The 21,514-nt window shown below is 33.2% G+C and overlaps 1 protein-coding gene across 3 annotated transcripts in view; it reads right to left on the bottom strand.

The window, feature by feature from the left end:
- Nucleotides 1-2,052: 2,052 nt before the first annotated feature.
- LOC126830487 (FHF complex subunit HOOK-interacting protein 1B) overlaps nucleotides 2,053-21,514 on the bottom strand; it is a 28,796-nt gene continuing 9,334 nt past the window's right edge. For 2 of the 3 annotated variants that reach the window (XM_056102753.1, XM_056102754.1), the window contains 8 exons: nucleotides 19,329-19,496; nucleotides 17,474-17,553; nucleotides 16,159-16,335; nucleotides 14,660-14,842; nucleotides 12,334-13,430; nucleotides 10,839-11,017; nucleotides 8,834-9,053; nucleotides 2,053-8,479 (listed from right to left, as the gene is read on the bottom strand). In XM_056102753.1, the coding sequence (XP_055958728.1) occupies nucleotides 8,172-8,479; nucleotides 8,834-9,053; nucleotides 10,839-11,017; nucleotides 12,334-13,430; nucleotides 14,660-14,842; nucleotides 16,159-16,335; nucleotides 17,474-17,553; nucleotides 19,329-19,496 (2,412 nt within the window). In that variant the 3' untranslated portion in view covers nucleotides 2,053-8,171. The remainder of the gene's footprint in view (nucleotides 8,480-8,833; nucleotides 9,054-10,838; nucleotides 11,018-12,333; nucleotides 13,431-14,659; nucleotides 14,843-16,158; nucleotides 16,336-17,473; nucleotides 17,554-19,328; nucleotides 19,497-21,514) is intronic. The other variant, XM_056102755.1, reaches the window with a different exon arrangement.

The following is a 21,514-nucleotide window of genomic DNA, read 5'->3' as shown; positions in this document are numbered from 1 at the left end:
CGCTGTCTGTAAACCTGAGATTTTTTCGGGCATTTCTAGTTTTGCTTCCCTGTCACCGAGCCCTAATAAAACACTAATTTTACTTATCTTTTAATTGAATACCACGAATTTGTACTGAGTTGACTATGGATTAAAACATTTTGTCTGGAGCCACTCTACTATGTGCGACATTTTTCGGGCACCGATTATTATTTGTGAATGCAGCTGCAACAGTCTGATTGAATGGTTGGAATTCAAAATGGGATTTAGGTTACAAAATCATTGGATACTGTTGGAGTTGCTTACACGGGCTAGAATAGCAGAAAACGCATATACGGTGGTTAAATTTTCAAAATTTTCTCCGGGAGGGTGAGGCCTCCATACTCCGCGACGATTGATTGGTTGTTTGGAATTCGGGTCAGCCAGGTGGGCTATATTGGACCAAACCGAAGTTGCTGTATTCACAGGCTGGAATAGCAGGAAAACGCGTTTGCGGCAGTTAAATTTTCAAAATTTTCTGCTAACGGTCCCGTCTTCGTGGACTGTAAACGATTGATCTTTTGATTGGAATTCGAGTCAGCCATCTTAATTAGGCTATAATAGACCACTTTGTTCAAGGACTGAAATATCAGGAAAACGTGTTTGCAGCCGTCAAATATTCCAAAATTTTCTTGTGGGGGGGGGGGGGGGGGGGGCGGGGGTCCATGCAAGGTAAGCTCTGCTTCTTCGCCTCTCGAGGAATACCAACGCCGCTGTCTGTAAACCCGAAATTTTTTCGGGCATTTCGGGTTCTGCCCCCCTAACTGTCATCGAGCCCGTGCGCCTATGGCAGTTGTCCACGAGCTTCCATTGGAGTATCGACATGCTCAATCTTAACAAACATATCCATTACTCTCAAATAGACATTATTTTAAATAAAATAATCCAACGAAAATGAAAAAATCACCTAAAAGTGAGATTCGAACCACCAACCGCATGACTTCCTCCGACCCACCCTCTCACCGAGTTGCTTGTCCCAGGGCCCCAAGGTCCATGTCGTGGGCCCTGTTCAGGGGGTTTGCCTAGGGCCTCTATTATTCTAAATCCGGCCCTGAAGGTGCAGCTGACGGTGCCCGAGAGCTGTAGCTACCATACTACACTGTTCAACGTCACCCACTTCTACGCAAGGCTTCGTTGCCGTTAATATTTAAGCTTCCACATTTCTGTATTGTAGAATTCAGTGGATGTGTCCCAAAATGAATAGTGGAAACATGCTCTGAAATTAAACATTTTGTAGCCATTTTCGGTAACCTGTTTGAAAATGAAATCTTAAAGGGACAATACAACAAATATGTTAAAGGGACAATACAATACCAAATATACAATAAATACAAATACACACTTATATAGAGTGCAACATGGTACAAATAATGGCTATGGATATGATGAAAACGTATAAAAGTCAAAAATTTTATTTCTCTAATTAAATTTGCAAAAAAAATGTATCACAAAAGCTTATTTTAGCACTTTTCAATAAGCTGTATATTTTAAGTATGTTGCATTCTGGTCATTTTTTTTACACCTATGGATACTATGAGCTTAGCACTTCAAAACCATCCAAAGAAATTCTACTTGTGACCATAAAGTTACAGTGTATCTTTTTCTGCACTATAAGGACAATGTGAATATGGTACCCTAAAACAAGTCCACACAAAATTAGTATGTACTGATTTTTTTTTTCAAATTAGTGCTGGGGTGGAAGTTGACCGCCCGCTTTATCAGACAGGGTCAAAATTAGAAGGTTGCTATTCCACCATAGAATGCAGTCTGTGCTTAAAAAGGGTGATAAATACACATGTGAAAACCACAATTTTACCCATAAAATGAATAATTCCCGTACAGTCCTTTAGAGCGACACCAGACTGTAACCACTTCAGCATGTTACCTCTTGCGCCTAGGCGGTGTCATACCATAAGTTTGATCAAAAACTTCCGACCCCCCATCTTAGCACCTATTGCGATTTTTGCATGGTCTTCTCGCGGATACACTCTTAATACCCTCAATTTCATTTCCATGTGAAGTAATAAGTAAAGATTGTTTTAATGATAATAAATTTATTAAACAATAAAATACACAACCTAGGTTTAAATTAACAGAAACGAGGATAATATTATACCCGGTAATCTACATATTACATAACATATCCTTCTTCAATCCTCCAACTTATATATTCACATTTATAAATCGGACAAAATGATGAAATAACTTCATAATAAACACCTTGGGTTAAAACTCTTGTGTATTACATGTATTATGGTATTTGACATGGCCTACAAGCAGCAATTTCACTTCTAAATGTTTCAAGTCGGTCAATTTTCGGCATATTTTGTTAACCTGAAATTAGCAAAGATATTTTTTTTAATAATATGACAATTTTCAGGATCATCTCAAATTGTTTAAAAGTCTTTTTCCACATCAATTTTTATGGTATGGTCAAATTTCACTGTCAGTCAAGACTGGAAAATATGGCTGAAATGTGAGCCCTGGGTACTAGTATTATCATCAAGAGGTGTAGTTCCTGCATAACAGTCCATGAAGTTAGTGAAAATACAATCAACCAGACACACAACAATTACTGACCAGGGTGAACCAAGAAAATAAAATAGGGACCACACTAATACCAATGTAAAGATTTTCAGAACACTTTTAGTTATTTTTTTTTTGTCATCCATGAAATATTAGGGGGTATAATATTGTCCTTACAGTGATATTTCATTCTAATTTTCATCAGATTCCAACAGTCAAGGGGTCTTTTATGTGCACACATCTGGAATTATTATCTATTTCCATCAGAATATAACAAATTTTACAATTTGTTTCACATCATGAAATATTAGTTTGCGGATTGAAGAAAATATCTGAAGTGGTTTATATGCAAATGTCTTGGGGTTCAACAGACCACAGACTATTAAAGCCACAAAAACTGATAAATATAACTGTAGGCCTAGGCAATCTGCACAATTACGGACTGAATAAATTAAGAAGACATAGAATGAAAGACATATACTATATACATATAGCAAATATACATTATGGTATATATAAAACAATATAAGCTGTATATCATAAAAATAAATTGGAAGCGTGATTGAAATACTTTAATCTACTGTTATCTACTATCAATCTTTACTCAGAACATTTACATAGACAAAAATTTAAATTTACTTTTCTGTTGGATAAGAATACGGTGTATCTGAGAAATTGTTTTCAGTTATATTAATTAAACAAATACATAAGATCCCTAAATTTAGGACACAATTTCCTGTCTATTTGTGAAACTGAAAGGTTAGCTTTCAGTAGTATTGAGATACCGACAATCTACCGGTATTTAACATTTCTCAAATCAAGTAAAAATTTCTTGTTCCAAAATAAAAATATACTCTAACTTTTAATCCATATTGCATTATTGGAAAGAGATTTAAGGAAAGAACTACTTCAGAATTTTGCCACATATTTTTTCCAACGACTATGACAATTTTGAGCACTATCCAATTTTTCATGTATTTATAGGTGTTTTAATACATATAAACTATAAATTTAACTGTTTTGTGTTTTTTTACGGCTGAATTCTTTGATATTTTAATTTTATGGCATATATTTATTGACTGACAGTTAAATTCTCCAACTCGTTAATTTCACAGCCAGTGAAGACTGGTAATACAAGATCTCTGATTTCAATCTAAAAGAAGTTCTGCTGAGGTTAAATATTATTTTAATAAAAATAAAATGAAAGAAGAAGAAATGCTGACAGAATTTGTGAAAAGAGAAGTAAAAAGTAACATAACATGATTTTAATATTTAAAACATTACTACCACTGATTCAAATTTAAAAGAACACAAAATACACAGTCTTGCATGTATCTTTCATTAAAAATGACCTAATTATACAGTTTTTATATACATAAGAGCTCTAATTACACAATAAATGTACATGATTTATGTTACAAGCATCTTTCTATTATATACAAGTTTCCAAATTAAAAAGCAAAAAACCAACAATGGTATGAAAGATTCCTGTTTTTAAAATTGATTGTGATTGAATAGTAATGTTGGATATACATATTTAATACAATACCCCAACTAATATAATCTGGATAGATTTTAAAAAAAATAATGTCTAAAACTAATTTAGATAAATTATGCATATATATTCCCCATATAGATAATAGGAATTTCACAAGAATATTAACATTAACAGCAGTTTGTCACTAGTGTTGTCTTGTGCAAGGTTTGACACTTAAAACTGACACCTACACACACAATGTTGTATTACAATGTAGATCTCTAATTCTCCTTCATACAAACTCAAAATAAAGTTACAGCCATGTCCCTTCAATAAAATTTGTATAAAAAAAATCCTTAATGTAGCCTATGTGTACATGTAACATGGGACCAACATCCACAGTAACTCAATGTTTAATGGTTTATAATAACTAATACCATCTTAAAGATATATTAGGTAAAATTTAGAGAGCTGGTCGTTAATGCTATAATAGTTCAAAAATAGATAATGCAAAATGAATATATTGAAAATTACATTCAAATTACTTTATTCTGAGCCAAGTTATTACTGTTGTAGTTTTGATAAGATATTTGCATTGATTGTTTATTATCGTAACCATGGTAATGGTACATTCGAGTCTTAGCCTCGCTTCTTCATTTTTAAATTAAATCATTAAATGGCCGAAGTGTTCTAATCTAATTAAAATCTCAAGCATTCGATGACATTGATAGTTGATTATGGTCTTATCATGTAAACAAATGTCTAATTAATAATTTATATAACATTTAAGGCCTAAAGAAAGCAATAAACAAATTTAGCTCTTGAATAATGTATCTTATATATCGTCAGGAGGTGTATTTCTGTCTACTGTGTGTTTGATTGGCTATGTATCAGGGAGGAAAATTGAACAGTGGTGTTCCTAGCTACTCTTCATCAAATTCTAACATTCATAGTTACTTTTTTACATGCACTCAATAACAGTATACACGGGTGGACATTGTTTTTTCATACAAACAGAACTTGCAAAATTGTCCTTGTCAGCTTCATGGCCAGTGGGAACAGGACTTGAAAAATCCTTTCAGCCAGGAACAGTGTGAAACGAGGTACCAAGTCAGAAACAGATCTTTTTCATTCTAACTGTAAATGTATGACAGAATTAAATGATGAAGATGAACTTTGTAACAGTGAAATAATCCAATCATAATCTGAACTCCAGAAAGAATAAACTAGAATTATTATTGGTTGCATATTTTATAATAAGGCAACCAGTCGAAGATCTAGATACATATTTTATAAAGTAACATTTAGAGAGACCATATGTAAGCCTATAAAACATAGAATCAAATTTTGCCAGCTACAGATATAAAAATATGTAGTATTTTATTTTATAACCAACTTTATTTTCCTAATAAGGCCATGTAAAATAAATATTCTGATTCTCAGATACTGCTTCATCACATATTTTTTTGAATCCTATTACAATGTACATTGTACAAAATAAAATATTAGACAAAAGTTCTAACACCTTTAAAACCTCTTCTTCCATGGTAAAGTGAGAGTACTTTGCTAAACAGGTTTAGAAGTGGCTAGTAGACTCAACTAGCCATCAATGAAGATGGTAGGAACACCATTTACATTAGACCTGCAACACCTGTGCTTTGGTAGCCTACTGCTTGTAAATAAAGGTGTATTTAGGGTAGCTTACAGTAGAGCTTAGCTAAATAAAATAGTATCATGAGTGAATTCCTGTAAACAGCATAACAAGAAAAACGTAGAAGCTTGATATTTGTGCGAAATCAATGATTCATTGACAATATATATAACTTCCACAGACATCAGATATTTTTGAAGGACTGACTGAGAAACAGAATATTATATTTTTTACATGACTTAATACACGCCTGCTGATAACTTTCATTCATTTTATTCAGTTTTATATGAATACCCATAAATTAACATGTATATTACTAAGCATATGCCTAAATACTTTGTATTGACATTCCAGGATATTAAACATGTTGAGAATTGAATAAAAATAAACATAGTTTTAACAAATTACCGATAATTGTTTTTAATTTTGTTATGAGTCACATTTAAATAAATCATATATATTTCTAAGTATACAGTGTAAAAAAAAATATATAAACTTATGAGAATTTGTAACTAAGGGCAAGTTGCTATACTATAAATATGACTAAATGCATATGAATATAATATTGAGTATTACTCAAATAATGAAATAAAATTTACTATGATAATAAAGCAGGTTTATCACGGCCCAAGGTGTTCTACAGTTAATATCAACAGACTTAGGTTCAGGATACCCCTACATTTAATATCAACATACTTAGTTTCAAGAGATCCATACAGTTAATATCAACAGATTCAAGATCAGGATACCCCTATAGTTAAGATCAACTGACTAAGGTTTCAGATGTTTAGGATTCCCAAATAATCAAGATCAACAGACTTGCTAAGTCTTAGTTTCTATATACCCCTACAGATAAGATCAACTGACTAAGGTTTAGTATATCTGTACAGTTAAGATCAATAGACCTAGGTTTAGGATAACCCTATAATCAAGATCAACAGACTTGTTAAGTCTTAGTTTCTAGATACCCCTTCAGATAAGATCAACTGACTAAGGTTTAGGATATCTGGTAGGTAATATGACCTGAACAAGAGCACTGTTTCATCAACTGTAGTAACACATTTCACCCAATCACTAAACCGTATCATATTTATGTAACCTGATTTCTTGACAAGGGTCCTATTCCATAAAGCACATGTAAGACTATGCACCCGCAAATCAAACACTTTGCTATGCAACTATATTGAAAGCATATATACAAAACTCTTCATAGGCTTCGTGTATAAATCATGTATAAATAGATCGCATTGAATTACATTTTTTATTTAAACATTAAAATTATGCAGGAAAAAATGTCACGTACAATTATGTCGAGATCAATTTGAGAATCTTTACAAATCATTAAAGTCTCTGATCGTCATTTCATTCATTTGAGGAATTGTTAATCTCTGGAATTTTAATTTCTAAAAGGAATATCAGTTGAAAAATGGCTTATGCAATATACCTTAATCAAATGTTAAATAATCAATATTAGCTTGATAACGTTGAGAGAAAACTATTTGACATGTCCCCCAAAATAAACAGTAGCTGTTTTCCATAAGTATGTGTTATAGTTTATTGCTCTATCCAGTTACTAAATGCCCTAATTGATTATCAATATGAGAACATTTTAACATGGATAAAGCAGTGAAAAATTAGATATTATCAAACAAATGTAAATGACGACCAACGATTTTAACGGCACACCATTAAAATAGTCAATGTTTAGAGTCTAGCATTAGTAACTCGAACCACACAAGTATAAATTTCTGATATAAGCAAATGGGGGTATAAAGGACAGTGGGGGGTAGAGTGGCTTGTTATCACTCCCTTTTAAATACTACAAGGCTTTCATTTCAAATTTTGACTTATTTTGTTTAGCTCGGAATAGAAAAATATTTTTCCAAAACATATGTCAATTTTTAATATTATTCCAATTAATTTTATATATTTCTAAGTTTAATTACACATAAAAACTAAAAGTTTAACTCTATTTATTGGGTTTAAGATTGAAAATCAGATTTCATGACATGTAAATTGACTGACAGCTAAGAATTTTTGCTGTCAATTTCATTGCCAGTCAGGTCAAAACTGGCAAATATGACTGAAACAAGAGCCCTAATTACATGATCTAAATATATAAAAATATGGTTCAGAAGCTTGTAATATATAAATTAAACTAAATAACTACTTGACTGAATACAACATCACTTTAGCTTAAAACTTTATAAAAAGAGTAAATTTAAAAATTAGGATTAAAAAAACATCGAGTGTGTTACTAATACAAAACACATCAAGTTGAAAAAATAGTTTTAATTCCTTGGTTAAAATCTTGTACATGTAAGTTATAGATATTAGTCCAAATCATCAACAATCTTTCCAATTCTAATATTTACAATTTAGGATTAATGATCATTTTATTCTTAAGCACCATCTGAATTAAAAAATAAAAATATTTAGGTTAATTATTTCTGAAATAGTTTACACATTCCTACATAAATATATATATACACTGAAATGTTAGCTGTTGCAATTTTCATCTAAATGTAAGACGGCATGCTCTTGCGCCAGTGCCGCCAACTCCTTCAGGAATTCCTCCAAAACAATGGCACAGTAAACAGCATTCCAAGTCTTGATGGAACCTTCAGGACTGTCTGGGGATTCCTCATGTTTACTGTTGATGTATCTGTAACCTACACCACCTCTAAGAGGTACTCGCTGAAGTTGTGTACCTTTCCCACCTGAACCAGATGATAAACTGGCAGGACGACCAGACTTTGGTGAAGATTTTCGGAAAAGTAAATCTGTTAATGTCATTCTTCGTTTCTCTACCAAACAAAAACAAAAAAAAGAAAGGAAAGAAAATTATAAACATTTTTCTTTCATAAGGTTATGTGACCAATGTTAGAAATTTATTATGACAGCGAATCTTACATCAAATTACAACTACTCAGTGATATTTTAAGCACAATGCTAATATGTACAAGCCAAATATAGTTCAGTCCAAAAAAGGTTCAGTTCTGTTCATTATTCACAAAAATGTGACGAATTGAGGGAGATGTTTTGAATTTGAATTAAAAAATAAATGTCATCAACAGAAGTATATTCTAGCATGAATTAAGCTGTGAAAAAGTGGGTATTGCCCTATGTTTTTGTTAAAATTATGTTTTAGTAGAATATACCTTTAATAAATGTATCTGGTATAGATGTTGTTTCTATCAGTTTACTACTGGTAGGACTGGGTGCTGTAGGTGTTGGATTAGAGAACGAACGATCACTTTTATTGATTAACAGAACATCTTCACGATTATATAAATTCTTTTTAGCTTTAACTAACAGCTGACTAAAATTACCCACAGCATACGAGTAAGTATCTACTTTATGTCGCACTGATGAAAGAACCTGAAAAATATAAACATAAATTTTTATCTTATATCCATTAGGGATTACTAGAATTTTAAAATAATTTGATATGAAATAGGATTCAAAGTCCTACTATTCTGCTCTGAATACAGTGTGCTATGAGGGAAATTTTGTTACAGACAGCTGTGTTATGGCCTACTCTTATATCAAATTCCAACTGCAAAGAGTTCTTTAACATGCACACCAATGTGTACACAGGATCCGAATGACTATATGTTGTCCATTGCAGGCCCTCTGTCAGGCACAACTGACAAGGGGGATCACGCTGGAAAATCACAAACAAGGGACAACCAGAGAGAGAGAGAGAAATGGGATTTAACGTCCACTCGACACAAACTAGGTCATTTTGGGACTAACATATGGTTTAATTTTATTTACATAATTCGCTTGCGCGTAGGGGTCTTTAGCAGTGGGAGGAAACCGGAGGACCCGGAGAAAACCCACGAGGTTGGACAGGTGACCCTACTCCTTGCCACGTACAAAAGGGACAACCAGGTTAGCGAGCCAACTCTTACTCACTGAACCACCGGGGCTCACACTACTATATCGATTACTAGAAGATTGCCTCTTTTCTACTTGAACAGTATCACTGAGATCCTGTCTTGCCTGCACTCTACAGGAATTCTGTCACCAAAATTATTGTAACATTCTTTTAGTAAGGGGTTAATACAGCAGAAAACTTCTTGTTACAGATTAAATTTCCATTTTGCGATAATTATAAACTATTAATTTATATATTTCAGTTCATGACAATCTTGGAGTTTATTGTATGTCCAGTGCCCTTACAGCTCGACTACCATGGCCACCTCTAACTTTAAAGATAAATTATTCAAGCTCAAATTTGCCTATTGCAAGGTTGTTTTTTTTTAGGCCTTAAATGTTATATCAATTATTAGACATAAATTAGACATCTACTAACATGACAAGACTATAATCAACTCTCGATGCCATCGGATGGCTCTGATTTTAAGTGAATTAAAATGGTTCGGTCAATCAATGGTAACATGGTTACGATAATAAACAATCAATGCACACATCTTGTCAAAACTTCAAGAAAATTGAATGAAATTTTCAATATATTCATTTTTTTTTTAACTATTGTATCAAGAATGGTCAGCTCTTCATCTAAATCTTACGTAATGTATCTTAAATTGGTCAAATACAACAATACATTCTTCTATAATCATTTTTCAGTGGTATCATTTAATTAGATTCAACTATCATGTAATTCAAAGAGAATCAGATACTGTTGAAGAGACACCAAAATAGTTCTACTGAGAGAAGAATGGAAGGATTATATGGGTAGACTACCAGGAATTACTTTACATGTATTTCTAAACCAACTCATATAACATATAATAATATCTAGGAACAAAATGGAAACAATTAACAAAGTGCTTACCCTTCATTTAAGTCAGAAAGAGAGAGAGATAACAATGGGGTTTAACCTCTGCTCAAAACTATTTTGGTCATTTCGAGACTGACATGTATCATACAATACTGTTATTTCAATAATTTGTTTGCACATGGTTGTCTTCAGCAGTATTAGGAAACTGGAGAACCCAGTAAAAACCCATGAGGTTAGACATGACAAACATGAGATTGAAAGCATTATACTTGACTTAATGATATACCTCACAATGTAAAGCACACAAGACCACACAAACCCACTTTTTGCATATTCAGACGATCTGGATGAGATAGGGAGTATTTTCTAAGAATAAATAAACAAAATAAATAAAGATATAAATCTAATGGTCTTACTTGTACTAGTGATTTAACAGTAGGTTGGAAGACAAGATTATGATTAAGTAAAAAAGAGCGTAATAGTGGTTGAGGATAAGCTGCTAGTTGTGATAATATTCCTGTTAATAGTAGGTTTGTATACAGTGTATTCTGCATCATTCCTTCTAATTTAGAAAACAATGCGGATAGAAAGGGACCTAAAAATAAAACATAAATAGTTTATACAATTGTAAAACAAAGAAATGAAATCTACTGTATGAGCCATCATCTGGGCTCACAATGTCGGTCGCCAAAGTTGCAATATGCGATAAAAATGCTGATTAATATTTGATTTTGGCGATAACATTTTGCAGTACTGGCGATTCTTTTTGAAAACAGGCAGAAAAAAATCTTTAAATTCTAATCGTATTTATCCTGGATTAACCATTATATTGAGTGTCAATCACGTGGCAGAATATTATAAATTAATCAACGGGCTGATAATGATATGTATAAATCCTATCTCAAGTCATTATTTACTCCGAATTAATAATCCAAGCGGTGATTATTTGATGTTTCGTTTCGTCTTAAAAAGAATGGCAATACATTTAATCAAAATGGCTGACAGTTCCTTTTGAAGAGAATTAAATATTTTGATAGTCGAATTCCGTTTACTGTGGCTTCAAAATAGGGCATGTAAAATAGACCCACATGCCTATCAGATATCATTATTTCAAATCATATTATAACCACAAGTAGAACGAGCTGAATAGTGACGATTCTTGAGCGAGAAAACAGTTCGCCATTTGTGTCATATTACAGTTGCCAAAATGCTCTAAAAGTGAACAAGTATAATTGTAAGCATCTCTTACAAATATAATTGAAATATATATCGTTCTATCAGGGATAGAAAATAACAACAGGCCTATTATACATGCAACACATACATTTATAGAAAATTGTCAATCCTTGGATGAGAGATGACATGTAAATACTGAAAATATATTGTGCAGTACGGTGTTCAAATAAACTAAAGTCAACAAGAATAAAATCTGATCTTAGTAAATCAAATGTATTATGTAAAGACAGATTTTTTAAGTTGTTGTATATTGCATATATTGCATATATTACTATAATTCTTTTTTTCATATTCATTAGAAATATCTTACTTTCAGATAAAAATAAGTTTTGTGGGTTAAGAGAGAGAGAGAAATGGGGTTTAACGTTCATTTAACACAAAGCAGGTCATTTCAGGTCTAACATGGTATGGTACAATCCTATTTCAATAATTTGGTTGTATGCAGGGGTCTTCAGCAGTTGGATGAAACCTAAGGACATGGAGAAATCCCACAAGGTTGGGCAGGACTCCATGTCACATACAAGCTTGGGGTCAAAACAATGCCACTTGACAGATCTTATGATCTAAAGTACAAGCGCTTGTCCACTCGACCACCCAACTCAGTATTTTGTGGGTTGAAAAGATGATCTAATAATGTCTGAAAGAATACAACTTAATGTAAGTACCGGTATTTACCTATATTTGGCGTACCACTAGAGTATCGTGATGTGGTCAACAAAGTACCGCCTGGACTCTGTGCCAAACTAAACGACATGTCGTCATTACTTCTATTCATCTGTGACAAGGTGACGTCGGCAACAGGACTCAGATTGCGTTGTGTTGTATCTGGTAAAATTTTAGACGTTGTGGAAGTGGTGGGCTTATTGTCACCAGATATCGTTATTTCAACGTAACTTGAAACATCCTTTAACCGTGTTCCAGTTGGCGTACTGGTATTGCCAGGGTTAAAAGTAGAGGTTGTGATTTTTTCATACGGGCGTTCATTTGATACGGGCAAACTTTGTCCAGAAACTGATGCGCTAGCTATCAAATCTTCAACTGGCTTTGATTTCGATATCTCTGATTCTTCACTTATAGCTAAACTTTCACCCAATTCAGCAGCTCCACGATTGGCAGACATTCCAAAAGACGAATACATAAAGTCGATAGTTTCCAGGGTTTGTTCCATAGAATCATGATAATCAGAGTCGTCGATTATATTTAAAAAATTCACAAAACAGTCATTACTTTTTAAACTACAGTACAATTCTGAAAGACTAGCATTTTTATTGGTACAACTAATATTGCAATGTTCCGAGTTTAAAGTTAAGTCGCCATCTTGTAAACTATGTGAATCATTCTTGTTTATATCACATGACTTTCCCTGAGAGTACAAACTATCGCCACTGTTGTATTTAAAACTATCTAACTTTGGCAACATGTTGTCGATTTCTTGGGCGAAAAGTTTTACTTGTGGGTAGGGCTTTCTTTCACCATTAGTTGCTGTGGAATTGAGAGTTTCATTGGAAGTGTCTGCTACTGAATGACTGTTGTTAGTGAATTGTGAATGATTAGAAACAATTCTATCTTTGATCTGATTGGTTGAGTCTAATAAACTATCAGGGGTGGGATTTTCTCCATTATATGGCGCTGACCAACAACGACAATCTTCCGCATTCTTAACCAACTTTCCTCTAGCATCTACTAGGTAGTCCATGTAACTGGTTTCTTGACTTTTTAACTCTTCCGATATAGAACGGACATCAGTCTTATGATTTGTTGAATTGCCGTTTCTGAAAAACAGAATTTATAAGAAATCAAATGTTTTCAAATATGATAACAGTGCTAGGCAATGTGGCTTATGTTTGAAATAACAATATTTGAAATTATTATCACAATATAGCTATTCTCTGCCAACATCAGGATCGAACCACGAACATCCTGGTTATTGAGCCATTGTCTAACTCACGGAACCGCCATGGCATGACTTTGAAGTATCAATGATCATTTTGCAAGGAAAATACAATACATGCTGACCTGTTTGGTTTTAATACTATTATAACTAAGCCAATCGTAAGGCTGATGTCCCCACCTCAATCCCAAAGTAAATCAAAGAAAGCAGACAAATACAAAAGGCCCTGTCATATTGGTTTCCCTGTAGGGAAGACCTCCTCACTGGATTTTTAAAAATTATCGGTGAAATGTCCTCTAAAAGGAACACAATGCACTGAAATAACGGTATGATCAGCAGTGATCTGAAAAGGGCAAAATTTATGAAAAGGGGCTTTAGATATAACTAGCTTCAAATTGAAAGTACATCATTAATCTTTGAATCATCAAAATCAGTCAAAAAACGGGTGCGTATCTAAATTGTTAAAATGTGTGATTTTCAAGTTAAAAGAAATGAACACTATGAGTATTAGACTATATAATAATGAAGTATAATGAACTACATTTTAGTGACTACCATAATAATTACTAAATAAGTATTAAACTGTCAGCCTACACCATGCAATTATATTGGTTGTGCATGAATACATCAAATAATAGCAAAAAAAAAAATGAACAAGCCAACAGTGCGGCTGATGCCTCCCACCTTAATCTTAAAATACATAGATGGCGCTCATTAATTACTTGTAACATTTATCTTTTTATAACATCAACCAACCAAATTGCTTATCACTCTGCTTAACCTAAGCAGAAGATGCTCATTATCGAACGTAGTCAAGGTATTGATGTAATGAAACTATCAATTAGAATAAAAGTTATGTTCCAAGGCACCAACAAATCAAATTGATTATCTTTGCATAGCCCAAGCAGGAAATTATCATTACTGAACTCATTCAAGACATTTATCAAATGAACACAATTTACCTCAGTCCTCATTTCAAATCAGAGTTATTATATTCCAAAAGATGTGACTGACAAACACACAAATGGACGGATGGACCCATTTTAATTGTACCTGTCTTTTCCAAAAGGTGGGAGATAAAAAGCATAAAAGGCAACCATAATGACTTACACTACAGGTGTGGCAGCAACACTGAAACTACGACGAACTTTACCATCTCGCTTAAACATGCTTGTAAAACTTTTACGAGACTTGACAACATTAATAGTTGATGGTGAGGTAAGTGGATGAGAGTTGCCTCCCTTTACCATGTGTGATGGTGTCAGTGGATGAGAGTTATGTCCCTTACCCAATCTACAGACAGACAGAACACAAAGTGCAACATAAAGATTAGTTGACAAATAAAACATAGAAATACGGTTAACAGATGATGATGATGTCATAGATTACACCCAAAAATACAAAATCATTTTTTCTGTTACAGTTAACAAGGCATTAGAGTTTTGGGGGTCTTCTCTGGTTATTAAAAAAATATTTTTCAAATTATCTCTACAGTGGCATTGTACACGTTGAAATTTGATTTTAAACACTGAATCTACCAGTCGTACATATTAATTAGTAGTTTTCAAAGGTTTAACCAACATTCATGGATTTTCTTAGTGAGAGTGATCAATGCCTTCTTAAAATCTCATTAACAAAATTGGAAAAACGATTTACTTCAATTTTTGACTTAGTGTTTCCCCTGCGATACAATTGCCCGTCTTTTTCATTTTTAGAAACATTAATATCAGTTATATCATGATATGAACAAAATCAAAATAAAAGCATATAATATAAATTATTGTTATCCATTATTGTACATGCGTTAGAGTGTGGTAAAAAAATGTCTAACATATATTGACAACATGCATGAATTAACACACAGTTTCTAATTTGGGGGGAGTACATGTATGATATCAAGTCAATGATAGAGATGAGACAGTTAAAAGATAGATACTGTACATAAACTTTGAAATAACAGTGATAGAAACAGACTGCCACAATAGTCTACGCAATTCAATAATATTGTTATACATGCAGACCAATGAACTCAGGCATGTTCAATGATCAAGACAAAAATTAACATATTTTCAAAATGATTACTTAAATATTCCACGATGGAATATTCTTATATTTCAAGGATAACGCACTGAAGGAGTAAAAGCCAAATAAAAAAAAGAATTTTTAAGAGAAAAGTTCTGATAATTTGAGATATGACATTAGTCCAAATTTAAATCGTATGCATACATCTGAGTTCAAAGGTTACAAATAGGATCTTCACTTCAACACATTGCCAGTCAGTTAAATTTTGACGTATTTTGATTACTTCGGATTAGCAAGACATTTTTTCTTAAGAATGTAACCATTTTTAGCATTATCCCAAATTTTTAAATATTTTTTCAAGTGTTTTAACACATACAGTCTATAATCAATTTGACTGTATTTATTGTGTTTATAGCTTGTTAATTGACTGACAAAAGTTCTTTTCACCTGATAAATTTCACTGTCAAGACTGCTATATATATGAATGAATTAAGAGACCTGGATAAGGCTATAATTAAAGATATGTTGGTTATACTGTAGTGTGATAATATCATAAACATTTATACAGAGAAAAACAGATGCACTACCTTCCATCATTCAGTGATTGGCTGGAGGCCAACGATGTATGATGGGATATATCTGTGTCCGGCATGCAACACGATGGTTTTAGAGATAAAAAACGTTCAGCACTTTTACTGTACATGTCCAAATCTTTTACAGCTCGTCTTTGACTCACCATGACATGCGTACATGGAATTAGAAACCTGTAAAAATTAAATAAATACAAATATACTTTAGGCTATCAGACAATAGTCAGAGGATCTTGCAATCAGGCATCTAGAAACAATGTTTTATCGTGGAATAGTTCATTTATGTATTAAGACGTATAGTGATACAAGCTTTATATTGTACAGAGTCATGTAAAACATTATAGGTTATCTCCCCTTCTAATTTAAAGTTCATCCAATTGTTTACATCTCAAAAATCAAAAATAAGTACTACTTTAATACAAAGACTGTTGTTACTACATCTGAGTAGGGAAAAAAACATATTGGAGAAAGGACTGGTACATGTATGAAAAGATATTAGTTTAAACAAAATTTTATTCATTTGAAAAGGATTGAACAACAGGAAGAGCCTATATAAGTTCTTTCCCAAATATTAGATTTGTCTAGGACACATAGTAAGATTTATATTATTATATTTTTCTAGGAGTAGGACACATAAAGATGGGAGTGTGAAATCAACAGAAACTTTAAGTTTAAATGGCCATACCATTATTTATTTATTTCTTATTTATTTTTAATATTTATTTATTTTTTATATTTATTTATTTATTTATTTAAAATCATTTATCTGCTTATTTGTACCATAATTAAAATAATGTAATTAGTTTTTGTATGTATCATATATAATTGGACATTGTACATATATTATACACCCAAACCAGAAGGAAGCAAATTAATATAAGCCTACTCGGCTTGTTTTTGTATCCTATTATTTATGCCTTTTACATTGTATAATATTCTCGAAATAAATACTGTTTAAACCATAATTGATTGATTTTAATCATTTTTGTACCAAAATGTTAACGCAGGCAGGGCATGCAACCAGCCCATTTTAATCAAATTAGGCTCAGTTACATAGTTTGTTAACCCCTAGACAGCCCCAATTAAGTGGATAGCTGTGGTGACTCCCAAGAGCTTGTACTGGGTTCTACAACACAGAAAGCTATTCACCATCTTGGACTGTTATACTAGGTTGTCTAAGGAACAGTAGTTTCAAGCTGTCCAGGGATATACTGATATGAACTATATCAGTTTTCTCTCATTTCCATTAAGGAACAAGGGCAGTCAACATTTACATACGTACCAAGTACTAAAGGGTTAAATAAGTACTTACTTAAAAACTAACTGAAACATAACATCTTCACAATGAAGTTCAACTAATGTTTTAAATAAGGCTAGTGATACCAACGACAGCTGAAAATACACCAAAAATATATACATGTAAAAACTGGAATAATGAAGATAGACACAAAGCCATGTAGTGTGCTATGAAGTAAATTTTGTTCAGACAGTGCCATCTTAAGTCTATTCTTCATTGCATTCCAACATATACACATGACATTTAGCCATTTTTCATTTTTATCTCTCGCAATTTTTGGGACAAACATAGAATTTAACATATACTATTCAAAAAAAGTAGGGGATATTTGATTTTGGGGGCATAATACTAAAATATGCAAATGATTACGAAAAAAGTCACTATAGAACCTAACAGAAGAAACATTTCCAGTTACATGTGACGCCCAAACGCACCAATAGCTACCGCATGGAATGCAGGTGATGCTTGGGATCATCATGGGGGTCCAACCCAAGATTTGCACGACTCTGACTTTGAATGTTACAGTCATTGTGGCATTGAATTCCAGGGTGGAAACATCAGTTTAATTGTTTTAGTGACCAGAAAACAAATTTTGATATGCGTCGGCTTACCCAAAATGAAAGGTTACGTGCCCTTGGCATGCTACAGATCCGCACAACACAGGCGGTTGTGGCGCGGACGATGAATGTTTCTCAGTCTGTCATAAGCAGGCTATGGTCCAGATACCGTGATACACAATCTGTACAGGACAGACCACGCTCAGGTCGACCAAGGGCGACAACTCAAGCCCAGGATCGATTTATCCGTACCTTGGCCTTGAGAAATCGTGTCATCACAGCAAATCAGATCAGCGCTCGTCTTCAAACAGACACTGATGTGAGAGTGAGTGGCCAGACGATTCGGAATCGACTGCATAGGGGTCACCTTCGCGCCCGACGTCCTCGCGTGATCCCTTGTTTGAGAGATCATCACATTCAGGCAAGACGTCGTTGGTGTAGGGATCGTCAACACTGGGATAATCGACGCTGGAGCAATGTGATGTTTTCAGATGAGTCAAGGTTCACTGTTGGTTTTTTGGACAGACGTAGGAGGGTGTGGCGTCGTCGAAACGAGCGCTTCCAAGACGTTAACGTCATCAGACATGATCGATTTGGGGGTGGTTCTGTTATGGTGTGGGGAGGCATCACTGTTGCTGGAAGAACGGCTTCACATGTTGTTGCAGGGCGTGTTACAGGCCAGTACTACCGGGACAACATCTTGGCAGTCCATGTTGTGCCGTTCGCACGACGTCATGGCCGCCGTTTCATCTTCCAGGATGACAACGCAAGATGTCACAGGGCCAGGATCGTTACAGGTTACCTCCAACAACAGAACATCACCACATTACCTTGGCCAGCACTGAGTCCCGACCTCTCCCCCATCGAGCATGTCTGGGACATGCTTGGACAGAGGTTACGTCAACGTCAACAACGTCCTGCCAATGTCCAAGAACTTGCTGCTGCGTTGCAACAGGAATGGGACAATCTGGACCAAAATGACCTTAGACGTCTCATTAGGAGTATGCCACGTCGGATCAATGCTTGTTTGGCAAACAGAGGAGGATTTACCCGTTACTGACTTGGTTGTGATGCTGTGGTAACTTTGCTGTTTGACCCCGGGTATCATTTTACCCTTATAATGGTCAGTCTGTGCCTTACTTAGTCTAACGATCATTTGGAATAAATCGATGAATGTGAACTTCATTTCATTTTGTCATTTGTTTCTTCGTCAGTTTCATTAGGTGACTTTAATAACACTTAAAAATCAAATATCCCCTACTTTTTTTGAATAGTATATTACCCTCATCACTACCAATGTAGGCATAACTTACCCTTGAACTGGAATTGATTCTGGTTATAAGGGATTCTAATATAACAATTTCATCATATTTATCAGTTAAAATAAAAACTAGAAATACACGAATTAATGCTGGCTCCGTCAGACGGCGTAAAAATAAATCTAAATATGCTGTAGCAGTTGTAACTTCATCTCGAGAATTCTGAAAATATATAAAAATATAATATTAAATGAAAGGAAACAGGGTTTAATGTCCTACTTTTCTGCACCGACTTAAATAACGCAAACAGATTAAAATTAATGTTTAAAAATACCTAGCAGTGTAATAGTATAGTATTTTTTTTATATGTTACAATTGCTATATTTTTGTTCAAATTTGGAATTCTTCCATATATAATCAGAAATTATAAACCATGTCAATCTGTCTATGATCATTTAAAACCACTCAAATTTACATGTAAACTTTCAAGCAGTATCTTTTTATATATATGTAACCTACAAATCTTTATAAGAAATCAAATATTGCATAATATTTTACTGATAAAATTATTCATATATGTATATAATACAGATTAGATAACTGAAAAAATGCATATGGGTATCTGATTTCTTTAATAGAAAATCACTAAAACTTCTGATTTAAATCAAATCAATTTTTTTTAACATACGCTCGTATCTATTCTCAAATTCAATTAGTCAGCGCTTAATTCTGAACACTGAAATATACAGTTTCAGTTTTTATTTCATCAAGGTTATATAACAGTAAAAGAATTCAACACCTGACCGATGTCCAAAAGCCATTTCCAGTCTGATCATTCGAACTCAATAAAAAGAGACAAATTCTGCTTGTTGCTCAGTTTATAATATCTTACATGAATTGCAACTGTATAACTTTTTCGGAGGTTAAACCTTTTATTAATCAAATAAAATAGTTTATTACTTATAAAGATACATACTACAGCTCAGAAATATATTTGTTCCGTGTAATCAATAATATGGACCGTGCCAATCAGTCTTGGACCATTCCAAACTATTTTGAGTTTGGGTCTATCCCATTGTTGGTTTTAAATTATTTCATTGCAATATAAAATGACCGTTATGATTTACGTAAATTAAAACATCAATAGATTTGATCCTACATGTATATATTATTTTAAATAATGATTGACAACTTATCAAATCAGGCACATCAATGGGAATATATAAATTATATAATAAACAATATTTAAACCTTCAGGCTTTAATCACAAATATTTTTTATATCTCTCTGAAAATTGAGTGTAACTAAAAATTAGAATTTGAATATATAACTCTGTATGACAATGATTGGTAAGTAAGATGTTGATATTTATGTTTTTGTGAATAAAGCCTCAAGGGTTTTATATCCAACAGCTACGTGTAAATGAGAAGAAATATTAAATTCAAGAAACCACAAACACCATATATTAACAATTACATTAGAGCTAGAGATGTAGTATAAGATATATCATAACAGAGGCGGAGTATCTGTGGCTGCAGCCACAACTCATTCAGTCTAAAAAGATGTCAATGTTTTTATCACATGGACCCTGACTGAACAGAATCGGGCCAAAATCAAGGATGTTACAAACAATAATCAGCATTGTAGGCAATATGCATGACAAAGTTAAGCCAGCCAGTCTTTTCATAATCCGCCTCTGTAATATAAGATACATTATATATACAGCTTTTAAAATGTTCAGTGAAGCTGTGAAGGGAGACAAAAGCATTTTTAGATAGAAATAACTCTTGAAATTAATATTAAATCAAAATCTATTTATACATGTTCTATGGATATATTAAAACCAAATCCATTTTACTTTTAAATTAAAATATCAATTTGGATAAGATGTTGTTGGGTCGAAATCTTCTTATTGATCTACACGCTTCTAATTATACAGCTTGGCTGTGTGTACATACTGAGACTGGCTTTAAGGGAATTTATACAAGTTGAAGAAGCAACAAAAAACAAATGAACAGTAGGCTTTCAAGACAAAACAAATTAAAAATCTTGAAAATTCATTCAAAAATTCCTTTAATTTACATTGACCAAAGTACAGAATCTTTAAATCAATTTATTAATGCTATGGCTTATCTGACCTCTACATGTAGGCTAACGGTAAATGCATTACAGCCGATCTGATTGGTTGAAATATCAATCTGACTTTAATCAAATGTCAATTTAGTTTTGTTTTATTTCTG

The sequence above is a fragment of the Patella vulgata genome, chromosome 8 (genome assembly GCF_932274485.2).
Source record: "Patella vulgata chromosome 8, xgPatVulg1.2, whole genome shotgun sequence".
Classification (NCBI taxonomy): domain Eukaryota; kingdom Metazoa; phylum Mollusca; class Gastropoda; family Patellidae; genus Patella; species Patella vulgata.
The sequence above is the reverse complement of the archived record's forward strand: the minus strand, read 5'-3'. Positions and strand labels throughout refer to the sequence as shown.